Here is a 25,883-nt window from a genome sequence, read left to right on the forward strand (position 1 = left end):
TAACAATAATACAAATTCCAATTCAATGGTACAATGAAGCATATTTTTTCATATTTTGGCTTGATGCTGCATAAGCTTGGATACAGTTTCAAATACTATGAGGTTAAAGTATAGATTCTGAGATTTGATTTCAGGGTATTTTTGTACATATTGGTTTTAACATTTAGAAATGACAACAGGTTTTATACAGACACCCATATAACATCATTTCAGGGAAATCAAAAGCATTGTTGGCTTAATCATTTAGCATTTCTAAACATTGAAACTACTTTAAATGAAAAGATACATAGCAACATTTTTATTATTTTTATTTATATTTTACTACACAAGCTCAATGAATGAAAATGTCATAAACTTCAATTATATTCAGGAATTACATACTTTTACATAGAGCTCTAGCCTGGTACAACTTCACCCTAGTATGGATGCATGTTATGAGAAAATCATCTGTGTACAAAAGCTGACACCTCAGATGTGAACCTCCCCCATGTTTGCAGTGTTGTCTTCCGAAGCCACACTCTTTGCCACTCCACTGACCAACTTCCTTCCCTGCAGCTCCAACTCTAAATTGACCCAGTTCTGCATAATCTGGTCTCTGTTCTCGAAGGCCTTCCTCTCCAAGACAGGGGTGACAGGTGTCACCGTGTAGTCCTGCCTTCGATCCAGACACTCTTGGACTGATTTCACAAACAGGTAGAAGAGCTCAATGAGGTTGAGGAGCAGAGACACACAGGCTACCACCAGCATGAACCAGATGAACACAGTCTTCTCTGTAGGTCTGGAGAGGAAGCAGTCCACCTTGTGAGGGCATGGCAGGTGACTGCAGACATAGCAGGCCTGGAGGGTGAAGCCATACAGGTAGTACTGACCCCCGATAAACCCCACCTCTAGTAAGATCTTTGCCAGTAGGTGTGCTACATAACTGTGCAGCAAACGGCCACGCAGGTTAATCTTTCCATTGTCATTGCTGTACTTAGGGACTTTGTAGGCCTTCTTAAGGAAGTTACTGGCCTGCTCATCCTGTACTTGGCTCTTCATCATCTTCTTCCTGACCTTCTTTTCTGTGTGGATGACGTGGAGGACATGTCCCAGGTACACCAAGGTTGGGGTGGAGACGGAGATGATCTGAAGCACCCAGAAGCGGATGTGTGAGATGGGGAAGGCGTGGTCATAGCACACGTTCTCACATCCCGGCTGCTCGGTGTTACAGACAAAGTCTGACTGCTCGTCCCCCCATACTTTCTCTGCACCGGCCCCAAGGACCAGGATCCTGAACACAAACAGGACGGTCAGCCATATCTTCCCTATGACCGTTGAATGGGACTGCACTTTGTCCAGCAACCGGCCAAGCAAGTCCCAGTCACCCATGTTGTTCACCAGTCAGCGTTTGCTGGGGGGGGGGGCAAATGATTTATCACATGCTGGATCAGTTATGACAAAAATGTATAAGATATTGCATTTTTAGAAAGAAAATAACAGCCTTTGGTCTCAATAACAGCCTTAATTCAGTTGCATAGAAAAATGACAGATTAGGGCTTGTATAGCACCAAGGACTATCTTTATCTGTTCATTTAGACCAGTGAGTACACTGATAAGTGAAGCCCCATGGGCAGATATCCGGAGTCATTCCAATAACTTTTCCAATCTGGTGTGAAACAAGGACGTGACCTTGTTCAACTCCTAAACACTGATTGTTCTATACAGCAGGCACAACAAGGCGCATCAATAATTTGGATACATTTTGATTATAGATTCTTTGCTGTGCCATAATTTAATGTAAGGATGTAAACTGAAGGCACTATTACTGTGGAAAGACATTCCCTTACTGCAGAAAGCAGTCTATTTTTCATAAAATCTCATAGATAATGTATAGGTAAACTGCTAGTTTTAACAATACAAAATGTTTTCGATGTTACTTGAATATAATATAATCACTTGTGACATGTTTAGCAATCCTGTTATCCACAGAAAAAGTGAGATATCCGTCTAACACCAAACACTAACTTGAGGCAAAGCAATTAACTCAAGACCATTACATCTCACTTCAGTTTCATTGATACAATGAAGAAAAATTATGTTACCGGATCATGCAGTACAAATTCAGCTCAACTTACCAAAAGGATATGCCGACAAAAGGTTTGAGCTCAAAAACTCTCAGGAGGCTGATGTCAGGGTACAGATTTGAATCTTATAAAGAAAACCTTTCCCTTTCATGGAGGAGGGACCATTCAAACCACCACAGATACAACATATCCCTCCTCTTAGCAATGGACCCATTCAATGACTTATGGTATTTTTGGTCTCAAGGAATAGGTGACCATTTAGGTTACTATGATACCTACCATACTTGCTCCTGTACAGTTGAAGTCTGTTAAATTACAATGTAAATGTAATAAAAATGTAGGCAACACATGAGGCTAAATACATAAAAGAAACTTACACAGCCAATCTGCAACACAAATGACTTGTCAACAGTCCAAGTATTTATTTTCCTACACAACATGCATTCATTTTTCAAATGTTACAGTCTAAATGTTCCCTTTCCCCCTCTTCTGTTGTACAGCATGTTAGATGCTTTTGTAAGGACAACAAACCATGTCTGAATTCATTTTTCCTAAATTATATTCCAATGTCAGCATAGTTGGTCCTTTTGTTTAAATTATTGAAATAACTAGACTATAGATCCATTTGTGTGTTTATATTGTTCAAAAACAATTTCCTGATAGTAAAGTAGGCTACCTAAACAAATTAAGTAATACCTTTATTCAGAACCAAATCTCAGATATACACAAAATATACTCAAAATGCCAAACAAACCTCTCAAACCACTGAGAAAAATGTATCACCTCATATATGCACTCCAGAGTAATAAACATAACAGAGAGGCTACAGCAGACTCCTACAGTTACATAGGTATTATATTCCCAGAATTATTATGTATTTTTATGCAAAGTAAAATACAATCACATTAACACTAGTGTAACAATTTGTATGATAACTGTATGTCTACTTTGCTGTCATTTGTTCAGAGGTGGGAACTCAGTTCTGTATGAAGAGAACCCTTTAACACGAGCTTGAGAGCATACGTGACCAGAAGACCCAAATCCATTCTGGCAGAGACTGCAGGAGCTGAAACTAGAAAAAATAAAATACAAACAACATATACATGGTTAGAATAGTTCAGAACTGACTACGATTTACAATGTTGTATTGTGCAGTCTGTGGGATTGAGATCACTCTGCTAACTAACTAGACTGTTAGCACTGCACAGTACGGTTGCGATGTTAGCTTCTTTAAGTTGATGAAATTGACTATGACCTTCAAAAAATGTTATCACGCAACCCTCCCCAGCTTAATCTGCACTGGTCTGTGTACCTGCAGAGTATGGGGCCAGTACCCCGTGGTCCTGTGTGAAATGCCCAGCGTAGAGACAGCATGACGAACATACACATCTGACTGGGGTTTCAGCCAGCCACCTGTGGATGCTCCTTGAGGTGCCACTTGGAAAGGTATTAGACTTTGCACAAAGATTCCCTGGTGACCGTATTCATGATGCAGAGCACGGGAAAAGTTGTCAATATAAGCCTGAAAGAAATCCATGAAAGAATCACATGACCTTTATTATAACAAGTAGGGCTCATTTAAAGAGATTGAACTTCAAGGATAATTAGGTTGTGTGTGTGCACATGTAGTATCTCACCGTGAAAGCTGAGAGAACAGCTTTGCTTGGAGAGGGTCTGTAACATGCACCAGAAGAGATATTCACCACTGCCCCGCGTCTTTTCTCTACCATGCCTGGTAGAACCAGGTTTGTCATCAGAGTGGTGGCGGCAATGTTTCTGTTGATTTCATTCCACAATTGGTCTTCAGACAAGCCAGTAAAGTTTGGAGAGTTCCCAAGGGACTCATCCAAACAGTTAACTAGAAAGCCAATATCTTTGTCCCTTAAGGCATCTTTGACAGGCTTGCAAGCTGTGTGGCCCTGACTGAAGTCTGCCACAACACCCATTGTATCCACTCTGTAAGTCTCAGAAATGGCATTGGCTGTGTAACTGACACACTCTTGGCTTACCAGGACTATGCAGATGCCCTGCCTGGCAAGTTCTTCTGCATAGGCTTTCCCTATGGTCTCTGAAGCACCTGGAATACATGGACATATAGGTAATGAAAAGAAAAACACTTACTGTAGAGTTATTTGCTTTATATATTATTGCATTAGGACCTTACCATAAATGACAGCCCATTCACCAAAACGGCGGCCAAGAGCAAGGCGCGTGTTTGGCATCAGTCGAGGAAAGAAATGCACCCTTACCAAGCTGTAGCAATCCCGCAAGAGGATAATAGCTTTGCTGGCTGTATACAGAGCACCCACAATAGCTAGCGTTTCTACACATGAATTGCATGACCGAGCAAATTCTCTGTACAAAAGCTCAAAACTGTCAACAGCAGCCATCACGGGTTGTATTATTGCTAACTGGATATGCAATCTACAATGTATAATCCTAGTTTACTGGATACAACAATAGCTAACGCTTTCGATTAAACACTTAACTAGATATTCAGTTAAACTGTGTATTGTGCCATCTAGCTAAAGCATTTTTTTTTTTTTATTCTATGTAATTTTGCCTGCGATCAATGAGACACTCACGTTTGCCTTTCCCGGAAGAGATTGTAAACAAGGGATGTCATGTGACACGTAATTTAAAGGTACATTGACAACAATTATGCTAAATAACATTGGTTAAAATCTCAGGAGTAGCTGTTTTATTATATGTCAGTGATACAATTACACATTTTAAAATAGCCTTCACCTTTGTTTTTCGTTTGCATGTTCTTTTCAGCAGATTTTCTGTAAGCATAGTCTATGTAAAATCGCTTCTGAATTGACACACACCAATCAATGGCATGCGTGTTTCCATAGCGACGGTGGTTGAGCCAAGCTTCAGCAGGTTGGTTGTTTTCTAACTAGCTATTCAATTACAGTAGTAGTGGCAGGCTTATATTGCCACAATGAGCTGCACTATATTTAAGTATTACATTGTTTATTCGAATACAATATGCAATAGTTTAAGAACATGTTTAACTTGTTGAGTCAAGTTGAGTCATGCAAGGAACTTAATGAAATGTTGTTGCTAACAAGGTATGGCAAATAGCTAGCTATATCGATTCTAGCAACGTTAATAGCTACTGTGGTTACACAAACGCTATAGCTACTGTAGGTACTAGTGTTAGTACATTACTTGCAGAAAGATGTGAGTTAAGACAATGCATATATGCACAGATGTTAATACCTAGCTAGCAAGCTACAGTGAGTAGCGTACGTCGTCATTGAACAGTACTACTTTGTCAACTACGGTGTACAGTAGCTATAGGTTAGCCTAGTTAACTCTACCCGACCATATTATTACCACATCAAGTTGTGATAAATGGGCTTACTGGATTCCAGATGTCTCAGACATTAATATATTTGTTATCGCTAATCAATAACAATGTTGAATTGTGCCGTGTGTGGGATATAGTTATTTATTTGGCTAATTAGCTTGACCGGCAGCAATGTACAGTACTAAGCTACGTTAGCTACTGTAAATTGACACAACATTCTAATTTCTGCAGATATTTCTGTAAAGAAGAGTGAATCCACATCAGGGCCATGTCTCAATTGTCAGCTGAGGATGAGGCTGAACTTCAGTCTCTGTTGAGGCAACTGCTAAAAAGCATCAAGGACAGAATCTTAGGTGCTCCATCCATAGAATATGCAGAGGAAATCCTACTTCATTTGGAAGAGACGGACAAGAACTTTCACAAGTATACGATTAAATACTACTTTGCTACCATACCGTCTTTGTTAATGTATATCCATTATCTAATGCTTATCGTTTGGTCTCTTTCTAGTTATGAATTTGTCAAATACCTGCGTCAGTATGTGGAAAACTCTCTGGGAGCAGTCATTGAGGAAGCGACTGAGAGCTGTGCCAGGGGAGGACATGCTGTTGCGTCTGGCCAAGACACCTTAGTTCATGCTGTTGCAGGGAAGACAAGAGAATCTGTGGAGTATGTTGGGTGTCTTTTTGTTCATTGTCCAAAAAGCATTTCCAGTGAAGACCTGTAAATGGGAAATGTGTTCTTTCCTTTATAACTAACATGCCTACTCGCTTATATTATGGAATATACCACTGCCTTGCCCATGCTATATCCTATGTGCTTCTATATTTCATAATTTGTCTCATTTACTTTACGTTTGTAGATACAAGCAAATGATGCAGACACTGAAGAACACAATGATGGTCATTGTTGAATCACTAATAAATAAATTTGAAGAGGACCAACTTAGAAAAGAGGAGATTCACAGGGAGAGCCAACATCAGCAGTTAAATAGCCATTGCAATGACAACTGCTCTGACAGTGATTCATCTTTCAATCAGGTAATTGCATGTAGAAACTGAAGTCACTGTTGATGTGCTTATTTTCCAGTTCCTGTTTTAGGGGTTGAATTTGCTACTCCATGCTGTACTACTCTACATTGCTTTATAAACACAGGATAATTGTTTTTTTTTATCAGAGTTAATAGTGATTCATAATGGGCTAAATCTCTGGGTAAAGTGAGGATCCACCCAATAATCCACTGAACTGAAAAAAAAAGTATCATTGTACCATGTAAACATATTTATTTTGGTCCAAATAACTAATATTATTATACTTGTATATAATTACATTGTAGGCCTAATTTGTTTGGGTTGTCTCTGAATTGAGTTTGCTGCCTAATTAATTGATGCTGCCTAATTCTATCTCACAGGGTACAACTAAAGTACACTTATTACGCATTAACTATGCTTGTTTCTGTTACTTCTTGCAGAGTTACACTTTTATCAAACAAGAACAACTGCAAGTTCTTGCTGAAAAGCTTGACCCTAGTAGACCTAAAGAGGTAAAATGATTTCTGCATAGTTTCTACCCTGTATATTTGCTAGATTATTACTAGTTTCGCTAAAATGTATTTTACTGTAGCAGACGATGTAGGGTCATTAAGTGGCCTTGTAATGTGTTGTGCAGGTGCGCCGGGAGGCCCTGCAGGCACTGTGTGGTGCCCCTCCCTCGGATGTGCTGAGCTCTGAAAGCTGGAGTGACTTGTGCAGGAACCTCTTAGCTGCCTTGGCTGACCCAAACCCTGAACTCAGTGTAAGTCAGCTGAAGATGTCACCAGAAATGTCACCAGAAAGGCACTAAGTACTGGAGATAATTCGCTCTCTGCAAAGTGTTTATGTAATTTGTCAATACACCCCCCCCCCGGGACGTGTTAGTGTTTTGCAAACAACTTTGGTTGTTTTCGGGTTTGATGAACATTTATCACACATGGAAATTGCAATGATTCCCACCTGCAGGAGTTCCCACCCCTCTGTCCCGAAGGGTCTCTTTTACTGTCATAAGAATTCTGAGTGTTGTTTTGTTTACTATCCAGGATAAGGTCTTGCAGTTTTTTGCAAAAACATTCTCTTCTTCTCCGCTGAATTTAACGAGAGAGATCTACACAAGTTTAGGTAATTTAGCCCCTCCCCACACACAAACACACTTATACACTCACCTAAAGGATTATTAGGAACACCTGTTCAATTTCTCATTAATGCAATTATCTAATCAACCAATCACATGGCAGTTGCTTCAATGCATTTAGGGGGGTGGTCCTGGTCATGACAATCCCCTGAACTCCAAACTGAATGTCAGAATGGGAAAGAAAGGTGATTTAAGCAATTTTGAGCGTGGCATGGTTGTTGGTGCCAGACGGGCCGGTCTGAGTATTTCACAATCTGCTCAGTTACTGGGATTTTCATGCACAACAATTTCTAGGGTTTACAAAGAATGGTGTGAAAAGGGAAAAAAATCCAGTATGCGGCAGTCCTGTGGGCGAAAATGCCTTGTTGATGCTAGAGGTCAGAGGAGAATGGGCAGACTGATTCAATCTGATAGAAGAGCAACTTTGACTAAAATAACCACTCGTTACAACCAAGGTATGCAGCAAAGCATTTGTGAAGCCACAACACGCACAACCTTTAGGCGGATGGGCAACAACAGCAGAAGACCCCACCGGGTACCACTCATCTCCACTACAAACAGGAAAAAGAGACTACAAATTGCACAAGCTCACCAAAATTGGACTGTTGAAGACTGGAAGAATGTTGCCTGGTCTGATGAGTCTCGATTTCTGTTGAGACATTCAGATGGTAGAGTCAGAATTTGGCGTAAACAGAATGAGAACATGGATCCATCATGCCTTGTTACCACTGTGCAGGCTGGTGGTGGTGGTGTAATGGTGTGGGGGATGTTTTCTTGGCACACTTTAGGTCCCTTCGTGCCAATTGGGCATCATTTAAATGCCACGGCCTACCTGAGCATTGTTTCTGACCATGTCCATCCCTTTATGACCACCATGTACCCATCCTCTGATGGCTACTTCCAGCAGGATAATGCACCATGTCACAAAGCTCGAATCATTTCAAATTGGTTTCTTGAACATGACAATGAGTTCACTGTACTGAAATGGCCCCCACACTAACCAGATCTCAACCCAATAGAGCATCTTTGAGATGTGGTGGAACGGGAGCTTTGTGCCCTGGATGTGCATCCCACAAATCTCCATCAACTGCAAGATGCTATCCTATCAATATGGGCCAACATTACTAAAGAATGCTTTCAGCACCTTGTTGAATCAATGCCACGTAGAATTAAGGCAGTTCTGAAGGTGAAAGGGGGTCAAACACAGTATTAGTATGGTGTTCCTAATAATCCTTTAGGTGAGTGTATGTTTCTGATATTTCTTGTCTTCTTTGTGGATAATGAGCTGGATGTATATTTTGCCTTTTGACAAATAGCAAGAAGTCTGGAGTCTGAATTCCTGTACCATAAACTGAGCCTCACAGTTGGAATTGATGTTACCAGTCAGGACATTGCTCGTCTTCTAAAACAAGTATGCAATCTAATGGGATACTGTGATAAGTGATGCTTAAATATAAATATTTGTCAGTAACCTCATCCTCAGGATATTGCGCTTAGCGCATTAAAAGTATGTCCTTAGTGGGTGTGACCATTGCCTTCTGTGAAATTGACTTTACTGAGTTCTTATGGTAATAATTCTGTCAAATTGTTTCCCTTGGCAACTTCTCCTCATGTATCTCAGGGTGTTATGCAGCATAAACATTTGTCCTATATTTTTTTCCTGTTTTGTGGGATTGACCTTACTGAGTTAACGTCTAGTCATAATTCTGTTGAATTGCTTCCTTTGGCAGCTTTTCCTCATGAATCTCAGTGTGTTACTTAGCAACAACACTGCCCTATATTTTTTCCTGTTTCGGAATAAGTCAACATGACTCAATAATTTGCTAATAGGAAATGTGCACTTGGGCTGTGTGTCAGCGAATTAGATGACATTTTTATATACTCCCCCCCCCCCCCCACCAGATGCGACTGATGAACGATTTTCAAAAGGAAGTAACCACCTTTTGGATACGCCACCCAGAGAAGTGAGTTTCTGTTTTATTGTGTGTTCATTATAAGCACTTGAAAATAATTACTCTATTTAGTCTAAAATGCAATTTTCTATCTGTCTCACTAGGTACATGGAAGAGATAGTAGAGAGTACTTTTTCTCTTCTGTCCTTAAATTCTGAACATGGGTCTGGGAGCCCAGGACCAGAGAAAGCCTTGGAGCCCATGCACCTTGTTGCCCTTTTGGATATCAAAGCCACCTGGTTTGAGAAATGGATGGTGGGCAAAAGTTGAACCATCATTCTCTGATCACCCCTCTAGGAAGTTTGACTTCTTGTCAGTTGGGTTGCTAAGGGTTACAATAATAGTATAATTTATAGTTTAAGTGTAATTTTGGCATCTTTCAAGGAATTTAAGTAATGTATTCAACCACAAAACAACTAGTGGTCTTTTTGGATATATCAGATTATCACAGGTTTCTGTAATTATCTTGCCATCTGTGTACTGGGTTTTAAAGCTGTTAATGTCAAGGACCCCCCACATGTTACAAGCCCCTAGGCTAAATACATTTTTCAAGTCAGCAATTATTTACCTAAGAGCCGCATGTGCTCTGCAATGACTTCCAGTCACAAGCTTGCTATTCCATGAGGCTGAGACGCATTGTTTAAAGCCCATGTATATACCTAACCCTGCTTTTCTACACATTTTGTCTTATTTTGCCTTATGCCAAGTTCATATGCTGTCTGAACAGGACCAACTCAAGCCTTTTTGGGCCCTATGTACATTTTGTTTCGGGGCCTGTCTACCTGCTGCCTGAAATAATACTATTTGGGTTGTGGACCCCTGAGGGTTGGGGCTGGTTTGGCTAAGTTGAAGATTATCAGAGGTAATGATATGTATCAGAGTTTATAGAAGGTATCAGTTAATTGAATGTACTGCCATTGTTTATTACATTCGGTTGAAAGGATATAAATTATTAATGACCAAATAATCTAGGATTCCTGTAACTTTCTTAAATATCTGGTCGCTTTGCAGCCCTAATAGGTATTTTGTTTGTTTCTTTTCCAGCATGCTTACTACAGCAGGACTGTTGTCTTTAGACTTCTGCAGAGGAAGTACAAGTATTTGGTGAGTTAGTAATGACTGATCTTCATGTTATGTGATAGTGGGCAAAATGGTAATGAAGTGGTGGTGAGATTGATGATGAGCTAATGAGTACTTGAGGAATGCTAACACCCCAATTTAGTCCTTGTAAGTTTTTATATTTTTAATATTCTTTGTTGCCGTGCAGCCTGAAATGAAAACATAGTATCAGACTTCTTCCGGCTTTATTTACTCACAGTAGCCCAAAATATCCAAGTGAAAATAAAATGTTACAAAAATGATCTAAATTAAAACAATAAAATACCTTATTTGAATGAGTGAACACTAATAGTTTGAAGTCTGTCTGCAAACCGGGTGTTCTGTAGGCGTTTACCACATTTCAACCAGATTTGCACCTGCCTACTTTTTAAGATGAGATTCTAAAGGTTTCAAGGGCTTCCTGGTAGCTGGTGTGCAACCCATTTTTAATTATATTAGAGACATTCCTCTAGACACGTTCCAGAAGAGCAGTCAGGGTTCCATGGAGGCCATGGTGACAGGAATTATGTAAATGCCCTTTCATTCAGTCTGATGCGATGTGCCTAGTGTGCTTGAGGAGGAACAGGTACCTGATGTGGTACTTTGTCACAGTGTCAGCTTTCTGGACTGTGAGACTGTGGATGTCTCTTACAGGGGGACAGCATTGATAAATAGTGGTAGTGCAGGGAGTTGGGTTTTAGAGGATTTGACATATCACTACGCTTTGTTTCGTTAAGTAGAGCGTAATTGGTAGGGGCTCTGTTCACCTGATATTACTTAGATTCATCACTGGAATAGCAGTGTTAGAAATAGCAGACTATTTGTTTTATGGGAAATTGGTTATAGCCTGCTGGGAAATAATACAAGTCCAAATATTGGTTTTATAGTTGTCTAGATGTGTCTTGGTTTTAGCCTATTCATCAACAAAAGCTACATTTATAGTAGTGCACAGCATGCTAACATGAAATGTGTGCTTTGTGTTGAGTTGTCCAAGCAAGTTAATACGTACTTAGGTAAACTTTTAATACGTACTTAGGCAATACACAGTATTAAGAACTAAGCGTTCTTAAGACTTTTTTGTTTTATGATTGTGCTATTCTGTTATGACCTACAGATGAATGTGAATCCCAAGAATAAAAGTAATGTTTTGCCTGCTCACTCATGTTTTCTTTACAAATGGTACATATATTACCAATTCTCCAAGGGTATGCAAACTTGAGCACGACTGTATTTAAGTTTATATAAAGTGTAATATTGGGATTTAAACTCAAATACATTTAAACTCTGTATCTGATGTTGTAAAAATGTGTTATTGTAAGCAGATCATGTGTGAGTTGTATACTTTTCTTCAAAGTAGATCTGACCAACACTACCAAAACTGTGTGACTCTGATTTAGCCTACTCGAGTAAAGTTTATTTACAGGAAATGTAACCTAATTATTATTCCTTTGAAAAACCTGATAACCATGATACAATATCAATATATGTACTAGAATCACATTTTACATGAATATTGAGTATCTAGATACCATTTAGAAAGGCTTTAAACCTAAGATTTTAATTGTTCACTATCTATGTATTGTAGCTGATTCTACTTCTTTGTGATTAGTAAGGATTACTTAGTTTGATTTAAATTAACTTGATAGATGATGATGAAGACAATGCTTTGTATATTCTAATTGCATATTCTACTTTACAATTACCTCACATTTATTATTCTTGTAGTGTTTTCGAGGTCTTAAGTTATGGTCTCAGCATTTTAAGTATTATTTTGATAATTGTAATGATGTCTGCCATTTTATTTCAGATTGTAGCAGCCCTTCAGCAGTGTATTTGTTTTTATGAGTCCTGTGACCCTGTCTGGGATGAGATGAGTGAAGTCATCGATTCTATGGAGCACCAGCACATCAGTAAGTTCAACTTTTATTTACTTTGGTATTGCAGGGCAGCTCAACCTAGGAACATGTAGGTTTTCATAACTGATTCAGATAGTTAAGGCTGGTATATGTCCAGGAAGAGGGTCAGGCAGCCCTGCTCTATTCTCAGTATATTGTGGTAACCTACAGTGCATCTGTTGCAGCACAATGCCTATAATCAACATGCAGGCCAATTGTCTGTGTAGGTTTTGGGGGAGAACATTCACAGTATATTCATTAACTCCTACTATTTAATCGTCAGTGGCTAAAATCCTTTCTATTGCTTTTCACCTGTTCTATATCCAATGCAGATGTCAGGGCTCCCTCACGAGTTGCCTCCATTCCTCCATATCCACTGGTTCACAACCCTCCTTATCCTAAACTGTGGCGGAGGGGGGTTAGACGCTGAATAAGTCAAGGATTGTTGAGGCAGACCGTTTCTGCAGTTATCAGGCAGCTGGTAGTGTGTTTTCCTTTGTCTGTATTCCTCCCCTCCTCCAGGCTCAGTGGTTCTGTCGTCAGAGATAGCAGTATTCCCATGCACCGATAAAGATGAGCTCTGTGCGTTCTACATAGTGGATGGAGGGATCAGTGCCTGGGTCAGTCTAGCTCAGTGGGTGGAGAGCGGTCCTGAATTGCTAATTGACTAATATCCGCCAGAGTATATTCAAGTCTGATCTTTCAAGGATAGATAAGCCTAGATTGTCTTTGGCCATTTAATGTATACAGCACCGGACGACCTGCTCAAACCCCGCTGATGACAAAGCCCTTCCTCTGTTAGTGTAATGAGGACCTTACTGGACTGTCACTCCATCTTTTTGAGGCTTAAAACATTACACATTTTCCACCCATGATTCGACCTACGCAGTTATGTACAGTAGCTATGTACAGGTTTTTATGGTCCTATTCTCTCTTTTTTTTGTAATGGAATGCTCTATAGATGTGGAATAAGTTATTATTATTAATATGATTGTTTGGCCCATTCTAAAGTGGGTGGTGTGCTACATGTGTGCATTACAGCGTAACGTGCTAAATGACTTGGCCCGGATTGTATGCTGTATCATTCTAGAGTAGGGGCGGGCAATATTTTTCACTGGGGGGCCAAATTGAAAATTATAAATTTTTTAACCAACATGCTTAAAGGACACACAGCATAGCTAACTCTGTTTACTTGCATATTACGTTTATGCATATTTCTATTCCATGCAACATAATCTACCTTAATTTACTTTAACAATGTTGTTTGTATTATTAACAACTGTTATTATGGCAGGCAAAGGCCTAAGGAATCCATTTTCAAGGTTATTACTCAATGGAAATCTTGCAACACAAACTTGCCTTAAAATTGTACTTTCAATATAACAGAGTAGGATATATTACATAAGGTATATTGTTAACAACATTTATTAGGGCAGCCATAAGTCTATTCCAGCCAACATTGGTATGTGGGCACCATATGGGTAGTAAATGGATCCAATATGGGATTGTCCTCGGGTTTCATAATCGCCCCATGTTAATTGCACATATGGGTTTCATGCAAGATTACACTGGGTGTTAGTTGGGCCCCAAATGGGCAACATACGCAAGACCATCCCGGTCCCATCTTCAAGCTTTTATCACTTTAGAAGATTTTCACTCAATGCAAATGTTGGTATAATTGCGGTTATCTAACTTCTTCCAGTATATTTTTTTTACTACATGCTTTTAACGACAGCTATTCCGGCAGCCCAGACCCAAGAAATCAACATTTAGGGCCACTCACTCATTATGAACAGGAGAGCCTCGTGTGGGTGTTGACAGGAGAGGTGAAGTCAGGAGTCTGTTCAAGCAGTGTGCGTTGCTGCTACTACTCAGTCAGTGAGGCTGGATGAATGCTTGGACTTTTAACATCGATGAGAGTTTTTTGTATTTTGCCGCATGCTCGCTTTGGAAGTCCCTCTGCAATTTGTACTCTTTAAAAACTGCGACGTTAGCTTTACATATTAATTAAGCAAGTTTCTTTACCTGCGACATCTGCAAAAAAATATTTTTAAAATACCGTTTTCGTTATCAACTTTTCAACATTTTCAGATATTGTTAGCCGTATCGTGGCACTCCCATAATGTACTTATTATGGGAGTGCCACGAGACATTGAGTTTGAAATAAATAAATACGCAGCAGTGAATAAAGTAACGTAATCTGCAGAGCTCGTCAAGTATTTTTATTTCGTATTAAAGATTTGGGCCGGATAGAATGACTCAAAGGGCCGGATCCGGCCCGGGGGCCTTATCTTGTCCAGGTCTGTTCTAGAGCATAATTAACTAAAGGAGTTGTGGAAGTATAGAAATGATTTAAGCATCCTTTCCTGTATTTTAATTCACACTAGCTCCTCTATCTTCTTTCCTTATACATTGACCCCTGAGACCTCAGAATGGCCCACCCATTTCCTTCCATAGATTTTTCTTCCTGAATACAGTGCCTTTGATATCTACACAGCCTCATGGGAAGCTCTAGTGAACAAGAGATGCCTAATGTCTCTCTCTGTATACGTTCTCCTTGCCAACCTCCTCAGCCCAGGTGGCTTTAGTATCAAAGAGGATGGAGCATTTTTCCAGAACGTGCCTTCTGTTATCTTCTTCTCGGGCAGCTTTTATAGTGAGGCTACACTCTTGACCTTACATTGGATAAGCACAGATAAACTGCCCTGCTGTCAGTTACTGCACAAAGGTCCCTTGTGAGATCCTGTAATGTCAGCACTGCCTACAGTGTATGTATTGTTTCCGCATATGTTAAAAGATAGCTTTGTGATGAAATTGTATTTTGGGGAGTTTCACATGATCAAATGTTAAATGGCTTTAGATAGCATTCTATGTTTTCCGTTACCATTTGTTAAATTCTAATGGTTTTTGCCCAGGCATTGCTCAAAGGACTCTCTACAGTGCCAAGGAGCTGGATTATGCTTACTTTGTTCACTCATTATCTGTGCTTGGAAGGCTTCTAATGTACACAAATGGGAGAAAGCTTTTTCCCATTAAAGTACAAAAACGCAAAGGTAGGAGCAGAAATACTTTTAGTTAGATGTTGATGTTTTTTAAAACCATCTTTTGTTATTTCACAAAACGAATGTGGATCCCAGCTGTTGCAATACATTACTATAGGTCCCCACCCTGTCTGATCAATTTATCATTCTCCTGTTTTACAGATCCAGTCAGTCTTACAGACCTGATTGTCATTCTGATTAGAATCACATACCAACATACCAAGCCTTCTTACAGTGACTCATCACAAGCAGGTGTGGTTTACATTTCCTCTCCCATCCTATTACTGACTAAGATGATGAATTAACCGTGCCTCAAGGTGCAACAATCGATACCTTTGTTTGTCATAGTTTTATTATTTTTATTCAGATGAGTGTGATAGGGACAACAAGGAAGTGTACTGGTTACAGTATCTGACCAGTATATAATAGTTTGCTAGAATCCATGAGCTGGCAAGGTGTAAAAACATCTGTACTTCTGACCCTGAGCAAGTTAAACTAAATTGCTCCTAGGTCTTTGCTGAAAATGACAATGTGTTCTCAGTTGAACCTAGTAAAATTATTAAAGTCGAGATTTAAAAACCTCCCTGAACCATGTTGAGCTATTAAACATTAACTTTATTACTCCTTTACTTTTATGACTAACACTGTAATACCTTTTTACCAATCAAGTAATCAATAGTACCTTCCCCGTCTCACAGGATATCCTTTGTCTGTCACTAACTTACATAATAAGATTGCCCTCCATTGTCTTTGTGCTGATTACAATAACATATTAATTTATTTTACAGTCCAATAAAAGCCTAAAGTTAACTGATTCCTGTGTGTGTGTGTGTGTGTGTGTGTGTGTGTCTGCCTGTACGTGTGCACGTGCCTGCGTACGTGTTTTTAGACTCTCTGTCTCCCACCAGTCTGGTCATGGAGGTGCTGAGAAACCTGGGTGATTGCACTGAGTGTGCAGTAGAGTGCCTTTACCAAACCCCTGTCATAGAGACATTGCTGGCACCTATAATCACTCTACTTGAAGGAAAACAGGTCTGGTTCAGATGTCTGTATGTTAGGTCATGTGGTACTTTAGAATACTGTAAATTAATAAAGTTGTCTCTCTTGTTTATGAACTAGTATCTATTACACTTGTGTAACTCTGGGTCATCTGAGTTACACCTGAGTGTTTATTTGGACAGATTATACAATGAATAACAAAAGTCTCAACACCCTTTTTGATAATGCAGATTTTGTTGATGAAAAGGCTCAAATTAAGACAAATCAAGAACTTTTTTTACCTTTTAAGAAGCTATTGTTTCCAACGACATTTAAGTGGAAAAATAATTTCAGAAATGTTTAAAAAAATAAATAAAAATAAACAGCAATAGCACATAAGCACATAAGTGTGCAAAGCCCTCAACTTGAATTATAGCATTATGTGTGTTTGGATTGGTCTCTTGGATTGTGAGGGGATCTCCTGTGAGCAGCCCTCTTTGGGTCAGTCTTCAAATATTCTGTAGGATTGAAGTCTGGGACTGGATTCCAGTACATTGATCTTCTTTTTGTAAAAAATACATTTGTTAACTTCAGCTTCTTGGCAAAGGACAGCAGGGTTTGCGCCTAAATATCTTTTCAGTTTCTCCTCTATCCTGACTCAAGCCCCTGTCCCCGCTGAAGAGAAGCAACCCCATAGCATGATGCAGCTGCCACCATGCTTAACAGTAGTTTGTTTATTTCAGGTGACATGTAATGTTGGCTTTGTTATTGCATACATAATCTTATTGAAGGTGAATAATAGGTTCATCATGATTTGTATTTATTTCAGCCTTTACTTCGACAATATCTGGTTTGTCTTGTGAATTCTTTAATTTGATCAGTGCCAGGATTGTCAATCAATCAATCCAATTTATTTATAAAGCTCTTTTTACAATTGTTGGTACAATTCTCAAAAGGAACCAATGTGGAATAAACGATAAATGAATGCACTCATCAATGTAAAGTTACTCTGGTTAAAGCATCTTTTAAATTATTTAAATTTGTATGTACAGGAAGCTTTACTGTACAACAATCAGCCATAACATTATGACCACTGACAGGTGAAGTAAATAACACTGATAATCTTGTTATCATGGCACCTGTCAGCTGGTGGGCAGCAACTGAACATTCTGTCCTCAAAGTTGATGTGTTAGAAGCAGGGAAAATGGGCAGGCGTAAGCATCTGAGCGACTTTGACAAGGGCCAAATTGTGATGGCTAGACAACTGGGTCAGAACATCTCCAAACCTGCAAGCCTTGTGGGGTGTTCCTGGTCTGCAGTGGTTAGTACCTAACAAAAGTGGTCCAAGGAAGGAAAAGCATTGAACCAGCAACAGGTTCATGTGCGGCCAAGGCTCATTGATGCACGTTGGAAGCGAAGTGTGGTCCAATCCAACAGACGAGCTACTGTAGCTCAAATTGCTGAAAAGGTTAATGCGGGTACTGATAGAAAGGTGTCAAAACACACAGTGCATTGCAGTTTGTTGCGTATGGGGCTGCGTTGCCGCAGACCAGTCAGGGTGACCATGCTAACCCCTGTCTACTGGATGCACTATGGGAAGAAGGCAAGCCGGCGGAGGCATTGTGGTGCTTTGGGCAATGTTCTGCTGGGAAACCTTGGGTCCTGCCATTCATGTGGATGTTACCTTGACACGTACCACCTACCTGAGCATTGTTGCAGACCATGTGCACCCTTTCATTGCAACCGTATTCCCTGAAATCCTCTTTCAGCAGGATAATGCGCCCTGCCACACAGCAAAAATTGTTCAGGATGCTCCAATCGAGCATCTGTGGGATGCGCTGGACAGTCAGGTCTGATCCATGCAGGCCCCACCTCACAACTTACATGACCTTAAGGATCTGCTACAAACATCTTGATGCCAGATACCACAGCACACCTTCAGAGGTCTAGTGGAGTCCATGCCTCTACGGGTCAATATTATATGTTATGGCTGATTGGTGTGTGTGCATATGGGTTGTCTGTGTCATTTTATATCTTTTATTTTCAATATTTTTTGAGTTACAGGCCAAATTAAGCTCTCCAGAAACTACACTGACTCATATAGCCGATACGCTTGCAAGAATTGCCACCACTGAGCGAGGATTATCACTTTTTTTGTATGAAAGAAATCTTGTTTTGGCGGATGGAGAAGGGTAAGTAAAAAATAGTTTTATACAGAGGATACATTTTTTATCATTAGTAATATTGTATCATGAGTGTTCAAATAAAAAACTACATTCTTCAAAAGCACTATAAGGAAATGTTGAATTGCTAATCGTTCATTGTTGATAGCAAAACATAAAATTTATTGTTAGATACATTTAAAAAAATTATTGGGAGACCAGCAAGAGATCAGGCATTCATTGAGGATTTGATTTGTGGTCTAGTATTTCAGCTGCACATGTGATCGTCCAGTTCACCCTAAGGCTCCTGGCTAAAGAGCTACCATTTATACAGGAGGCAGCGACAAGCTCTGGCGTGAGGGGGGCCTTCATCTTTGTGTGTCGACAGATGTACAATACATGTGAAGGACTTCAGGTGCTCAGTCCCTATAGCCTGCATGAGGTCATCGCTGCCGCTTGGAAAAAGGTAGTACTTCCATCATAATACTACAGTACTTTGATTTCAGAAAATTCATTTTGAATTGTTTTATGAGTTTTGCCAATACAAACTCCTGTTATGAGCAGCTACTGTATATCAGTTAATTCCTCAATGGCTTTTAACAATAATAATAACAATAACAAAAAAGACCCGTAAAAGGTAGCGTAGGGTAAGAAGACTGTGTTGTAAGGGTGTGCCTTTTATCAACCATTTTATTGGTTCAGTTACTCAGTGGCTGGATAGCCCATATCATGTGCTGTTGGCTACAACTAATCTATGTCTAGGCCTTCATCAAATAGAATTCAACGTAATTGTTATCCCGTTCTCTCACAAACATAACATAAATTATTAACTGTTGTACTGGGTGGGAGAAAAAAACTGAAGAATGTGCTTTTATCTGTGTATCCTAGGATATGGTTTTTGTCATTATTGTGGCGAAGAGTAGAAATTCAGTTTAGTTACATTTCTGCAACAGCCTGTATATTTACAGAAAACCATAGTTTATGATTAACAGGCTGTTTTGTTGATCATCATCCTCCAGCATACATGGTGTCTCACTTCACAACTGCCCTTACATCCCTAGAACAACAGGCTGCCTTCACAAACCAAATATCCTGAACATTTGAGCTAAACATATTGTCCAAAGTCATTGTTATGTGATGAGGGTAGTGTCTGGCAGACAGGCAGCCACAAAAGACGGAAGGGAACTTTCTACCCCTTGCCAGTGACTAACTCCGGTGCTGCTACGGAAGAAGCTAGAAATGTTCCTGGAAATGAAGCTTATTGAGACATTTCTTCAGATTAATAAATATAGAATTATTATTTATACCCTTAGGATTTTCTTTCAACATAAAAAAATAGAGCTACAAAATGGGATTGATTCAGTTATTTATTTTTTGTCCAGAATCTTCACAGAATACTCTGTAAATTGGTGTAAGGGTATTCTAGTGGCCTACCCTCCCCATCGTGCCTGACTATCTTCATGTGATCGTAGTAAATATGTAAAGACTATTGTAGCCTACATTGGTTAGATAAGTACTGCCCCTTCTGAGGTAAAACATGTGAGAAACCTCTTTGGCAGCGTTGGCAACTGTGAGTTTTGTGTGTATTTAAGAGCTTTGCAGACTTGGATTATGCAATTTTATTTACGTACCATATATGTTTATGCTGAATAAACTGACGACTTTTACTTGACCACTCAGGAACATTCACTCTCTTTTTGTTAAGAAACTCCATTATAGGTTTTGCCTTCTTTTATTAAGTTATTGTCCTGTTTTTAATTTAATTTATTTAGTAAAGAAAATTATGCAACACCTAGTGCCGCTGTGTGAAAAAGCAGCAATGACCCTGACAAAAACACTCCTTGTAGTTATTGATCTGTCTCTCAAAGCACCGTGGAAGAGTTTTGACCCACTCCTCCATTTAGAAACACTTTGCTTGACTTTCACTAAAACTGTCCAAGACTTAACATCTTGTCCATACTTGCATCTTTTGGATCATTGCCTTGCTGCATGTTTTGCTGCATTTCCAGACATTCTATTGAGGATATCTCTGCTTAAAGTAGAATTCATGGTTACTTCAATGATGGCAAGTTGTTATGGTTCCTAATGCAGCAACAAATACCCAAACCACAATGCAGCAACCAATGTTTTCACCATACATAACAGACCATGTTCCCCAGAAAGTTACGCTTTTGACTCATCTGTCCATAGAAACGTATTCTAGAACTTTTGAGGATCATTCAGGTGATTATTTGGCAATCTTTTGTAGTTTTTACACATTCATGTTTTTCTCGGTGATTAGTATGCTGTGTAATGCCGCTGAAAGAAAAAAACTTGTTCCTAGTAAGAATTAACATGATATATTGCTTTTCATTTAACTCCACGGACAAATATTAAACTACACTTTTATGGCCAGGAGGTAACCGTGGAAATGGCACTTGCATGCACTTATGTCTATGGGACATTTCTTGCTGTCTTTAAGCTGACTAGTGTAGTAATCTCATGCCTATGCTAACAGTGCAGTTTAACCCAAACATTGAAAAAACGTGAAGCATGTGTACAAAACACTGTAAATAGCCAAGAAACATGCAGACAACGTCTCACTTTGTGAGATTTCTGGCTATAAGTGATCTTGCGCATGCCTTCTGACTATGTTCCGATCTTGTTTTCTGTAGCTGTTCCTGCTTTACTTGGTTGGATAAAATTGTAAAGGATTCTTTGTTTCGATTTGTTGTAACAATTTGTATATACTCATGCTCAGTATCAGGTCTGTGAGAGCCGGAATTTGTCCAACACACCACAACCTGTTGTCAAGTAGGACACCTACTGACCAGTTTTAATATCTCTATCTCTATCACGTAACCTCACTGGTTACTTTGTTAGGTCCATCTATGTAGTGTTGAGTATGAACGCCTATTGTCTCTGTCTGCTTCAGAGTTCAACACAATGTTTCGAATAGTGGTTATTTTTAGCGTTTATGGCCTTTTTGACAGCTTGAACAAATCTGGCCATTCTTCTATCACCTCTCTCATTATGAATGTGTTTTTGCCTTCAGAACTGACACATATTTGGGTAATCACACCTTTGTCTGTGAACTCGATAGACAGGTTTGTGTGATCATCCCTCGAGGTCAGCTTTTTCTTAGATGCTGGAACCACCATTTCAGGCACTGGCAATCATTGCACAGTCACCTTGCTAACTTATCTTCCCCATCTTTGTAACTAATGAAATAGTATGTATTTTTGTCTTGTGTAAATACTTGACCTTGTTGAAAATGAAAATTCAGTTATTGTGGGAGCCCTTCTAAGAGCATACATTTGTTTGTTTGAGAATGTTTGAATTCTAAGGAACCTGCCCACACATTGTAAGAAAAAAATACACTCTAGTACTGTAGGTCTAAGCTGTGTGCTAGAAACCCTTGGTGGAGAATGGGTGGATGAGTACTGTTTCTAAGACAGAAGCTGATTTTCTATTAACATTGAATTATACAACATGCACCTTTAACAACAACATACACCATTTTCACAAACAATTTTTTTACTATTGTAACCTTTAATTTGACCGTTGTCAAAAGATCTGACCATGTATGTACAAGATCTACATATATATATATATGCAAGGATTACTGGTTTGAGCCCTGGGCTACCCACTACTTATATTTACTATGGAAACACATTTTTTACACTCGTAACATTTGAAATAAAGGATTACAATACAGATGGTGGGGTTGTTAAATGGGAACATAACATTTAAATATATAAAATAAGTTATTTGAAATGATGCATGAACTGTTACAGAATAGTTTCTACTTAAAATATAAGAACTGATCTCACTTACAAAATAAATGTCTTTCCTAACATGACTGCTGATATCGTAGTATTGAAGTTCAGTGTTTCAGGGGAAAAAACAAAAGCCCAGTCCGCAGTGTTTTTCTCTCTCTATCACAGACAAGCTCCCTGTCAGAAAGAGTTCCCACACCAGTTCCTGGAGCCATCACCGACACATCCTCTCAGGAACTGAAGAATATGTGAGTTTTCTTTCTTGTGTCTCCCCCACAGGCAAACAGCGCCTGTGTATATATGGTAATTATGTTTTTATTTTTGGTTTTCAGTCACCCCTGTGGCATGTCGTCAACTTAGGGGAAGGTAAATAAGGTGGCAAATAATGAGTCTTCCCGTCAATCTTTCCTTCTGTTTTTAGTCACAGAGTTGTTTGGGAAGAGGCTTTGCTGGACAACTTGCTGAACTTTGCTGCTTCTCCAAAAGGCCTGCTTCTCTTCCAGCAGACTGGAGCCATCCATGAGTGTGTCAATTACATGTTCTCCAGGTTCACCAAGAAACTGCAGGTAGTTCCGCATTATCGGGACAGTGGAGAGACAACATCACAGTAGGGATGAACAGGCAAAATGTTGTCCAATTCTCCACTTTGTTTTCATGATGCCCACCACGGTCATGTAAAATATAAGTACACCCTCTAGAAAGTTCTATTATAAGTACACCCCTAACCAAAACCTGTGCAAGTGATCAGAAAACCATTAAAGTTTCACTTGGGAGGGTCCTTTCATTAAGATTTGAAACATTCTGGTTGGTCTTTTGATGCCCATGAGGTTACAAATTCTTTTTCAAGCATTCCACTTCCAGACCACTTGCAAATGTCCTCCCCCAAAAATCAGCCTAAGAGCTACCTGAAAGCTGCTCATAGAAGATTCTCATTGCCGTAGTCAATGTCAAGGTGCATGAGTCAACTGTCAGAATGAGACTGCACAAACCTGGCCTTTATCGGAGGTTCAGAAGGAAGAAGCCCATGCTCTCGAAGAATATCAAGACATGACTGCCGTTTGCCAGAAAACACTTGGATAAAGACCAAAAAATGTTTTTTGGGCGCAATGCCAAACGCCATGTTTGGCAAAAACAAAATGTTGCCTTTGAAAGGGGAAGATGTAGCAAAATCTTTTGCAAATAATTTTGAGGAAAGAGAGTTTACAGTATAAAGACGATATTTGCTATTACTACTTATGGTACCCACACTATGGTGGGGAGACAGAATAGATTTACAAAGCTGATTGTGAAGATAGGATTGGTCACCCAGTGGTTACATTTCCCTGTATTGTTTTTCCGAGCAAATCTGTTTCAAGATTTTAAGTTGTAGTTATAAATCTTTGCTGCGTGCTGATGTTTGACATACAGACACTTTTGGTCACTGCAGGACCAAGTCCATAAAGACACTGCCTTGTCATTGCACTGTGAGCACTGATGTCATCAGAGAATACGGAGGAGTGCTTAAGACTAAGTACTCTGTCAGAATTCAAGACAAGAAACATGGCCCAATGTTTTCTTTTTTGATCAAGCCAGACATCTTTGAGGTGAGCCACTTGTACCTGTCCCTGTTTCAGTGGATTGAGGACTTTGAAATTCAGACGATCAAGCTCAAGGCATCCTCAGGGCATCCTCCCTCTGGTCCTTTAAATGTTCATAGCTGGGATAGCTTAGAAGTATTTTTTTGCAACACCACTTATTTATAAAAATTTCACAAAAAAAGCTCAGCTTGCTGACAACGGACAACTCAAAGATTGTGTGCAGCTCAAAATCTCCAAATATTGCCCAGAAACAGTCGCACTGAATTTATGAAACTTTAACTATAATTAAAAACAATACCTGCTAATTGTTCATTTCAGTAACTTTTTTGTAAAAAGTATGTGACTTGAAAGATAAGCCTACTCTTTGACCAAAATACATGAACCACAAGGATTCACGTACTTAACAGTATTTCTAACTTTATTGTATTTGATTAAATCGAAATGCCTGATGAAAAGAATAGTTCAATATATCAAAATAACCTGCAAAAAAAAAAATCCACACAACTCTGTGCCAGATTCAGCACCATGGAGAGTGCCTTATGAGCCTTGCCTCATCTGATGCAGGTAGGTAGGTAGGCCTAGATCTAGATCTGTGGCCATTAAATAGCAATGCCTCTGTTTGGTTTAGCCAGGCAGGCCGCTAGACATCCACATATGAAAATCATAACTAGCACCCAGATCAGCAGAATTGGTAGGAAAAATTGTAAACAGGCACTCTTCATAAAAACGGTTCCAGCCCAGAGTTGTATGTATGTATGTATGTATGTATGTAAGGGCGCACCATGGCTTTTTAGATGCCAACATGAAACCTCTTGAGATTAGAAGCGTCACTAGGCTTCCAGAACAGAACTGTCCATCAAAAATAGCCTGCCTGGCTCCTAAGAAGGTACATTTAGGTTTATTAATACTGTGACTTACCAAGAGAAATAAAATGCATGTTGCTACCATAACATAAAGAAGCAGAATAAAACCCACCTGTATCACACCAGTCTGCCGAATTATCTTGTGCGAAATACAGATGCTTGTAATGCTACACTTTTTTAATTTGTTTAACACTAGAACCGGCAAATGCCTACGCCAATTGGCGTTTGAGTTTGTAATTAGAATAAAAGTGCAATTTTGAAAGCTACACCCTCGTCCTTCCATGACTTTTCCTTAATAGGCCTATATTACATTGTTCCTTTGTCTGACAAACAGAAAACGATTTAGAGACGATTTACCTGTTTGTTTTTTTTACCCTGTTCTCCTACTTATCCCGCCAACAGCCCACAACATTCAGCGTTGGTACCCAAATGGTACCCAGGTGCTAATCACCCCTCACTGAATGCATGACGTCAGTGGATGAACGCGTGATACTCCCAGATGAATGGAAACTTCATTAGGCTATTATGGAAACATAATACAAATCGGCTACTTACCACGTGTTACTATTTTTCCATAGGAGATTCAGCTTATTGTGTAGGGTTATTCATCAAATTTAAATTGAAAATGTAAATCTACATTATTTTAGGAGGGAAAGAGAAACTAAATCACCCCAACATCCAATCGTCTCTTTGAATTTTCTCTGCTTATTTTACTGAAGATTAATATTTTACAAATGTATTAGGCTGAATAATATTTACAAAACGAAATTCCAATGATATCTTGTTTCTATCTTTTTCTAAATAGCTCCTCTCGGTTTTTCGAATATTGATTGATTGATTTACCTATAGACAAATATATGCCAGTTATCTAGGAAACTAGAGCTATGCATTGGCGTTGAAAGCAACCCAATTGCCCCACTACTGCAGTTCACCACCTATTCATTTCGTACCTCTTATAGGGAAATGACGCCAAACGGCATTCAGCTCTGGCGTTTATAGGGGGTAAAAAAG

General features: G+C 39.3%; 3 protein-coding genes across 3 annotated transcripts in view; 1 reads left to right on the plus strand and 2 right to left on the minus strand.

The window, feature by feature from the left end:
* Positions 1–373: 373 nt before the first annotated feature.
* cx34.5 (connexin 34.5) lies at positions 374–2,172 on the minus strand. Its single transcript, XM_010883004.3, has 2 exons — positions 2,115–2,172; positions 374–1,390 (listed from the first exon to the last, which is right to left on the minus strand). Exon 2 carries the CDS (start codon positions 1,366–1,368, stop codon positions 469–471), a length of 900 nt encoding a protein of 299 aa, XP_010881306.1. The 5' UTR covers positions 1,369–1,390; positions 2,115–2,172; the 3' UTR covers positions 374–468.
* Positions 2,173–2,448: 276 nt separating this feature from the next.
* Positions 2,449–4,655, minus strand: hsdl1 (hydroxysteroid dehydrogenase like 1). Its single transcript, XM_010883006.5, has 4 exons — positions 4,228–4,655; positions 3,701–4,140; positions 3,376–3,585; positions 2,449–3,135 (listed from the first exon to the last, which is right to left on the minus strand). Exons 1-4 carry the CDS (start codon positions 4,451–4,453, stop codon positions 3,064–3,066), a joined length of 948 nt encoding a protein of 315 aa, XP_010881308.2. The 5' UTR covers positions 4,454–4,655; the 3' UTR covers positions 2,449–3,063.
* A 100-nt stretch (positions 4,656–4,755) lies between these two features.
* The window catches only part of tbc1d32 (TBC1 domain family, member 32), a 53,148-nt gene continuing 32,020 nt past the window's right edge, over positions 4,756–25,883 (plus strand). Inside the window, exons 1-19 of the mRNA XM_010883008.3 lie at positions 4,756–4,949; positions 5,614–5,805; positions 5,893–6,051; positions 6,245–6,422; positions 6,854–6,925; positions 7,051–7,176; positions 7,457–7,535; positions 8,865–8,959; positions 9,451–9,512; positions 9,605–9,755; positions 10,545–10,604; positions 12,406–12,508; positions 15,409–15,546; positions 15,697–15,786; positions 16,424–16,566; positions 18,577–18,704; positions 18,939–19,140; positions 22,601–22,680; positions 22,854–22,998. Of these exons, the coding sequence (XP_010881310.2) occupies positions 5,651–5,805; positions 5,893–6,051; positions 6,245–6,422; positions 6,854–6,925; positions 7,051–7,176; positions 7,457–7,535; positions 8,865–8,959; positions 9,451–9,512; positions 9,605–9,755; positions 10,545–10,604; positions 12,406–12,508; positions 15,409–15,546; positions 15,697–15,786; positions 16,424–16,566; positions 18,577–18,704; positions 18,939–19,140; positions 22,601–22,680; positions 22,854–22,998 (2,166 nt within the window). The 5' untranslated portion in view covers positions 4,756–4,949; positions 5,614–5,650. The remainder of the gene's footprint in view (positions 4,950–5,613; positions 5,806–5,892; positions 6,052–6,244; positions 6,423–6,853; positions 6,926–7,050; positions 7,177–7,456; positions 7,536–8,864; positions 8,960–9,450; positions 9,513–9,604; positions 9,756–10,544; positions 10,605–12,405; positions 12,509–15,408; positions 15,547–15,696; positions 15,787–16,423; positions 16,567–18,576; positions 18,705–18,938; positions 19,141–22,600; positions 22,681–22,853; positions 22,999–25,883) is intronic.

This window comes from Esox lucius, chromosome 18, assembly GCF_011004845.1.
Source record: "Esox lucius isolate fEsoLuc1 chromosome 18, fEsoLuc1.pri, whole genome shotgun sequence".
Lineage (NCBI taxonomy): Eukaryota > Metazoa > Chordata > Actinopteri > Esociformes > Esocidae > Esox > Esox lucius.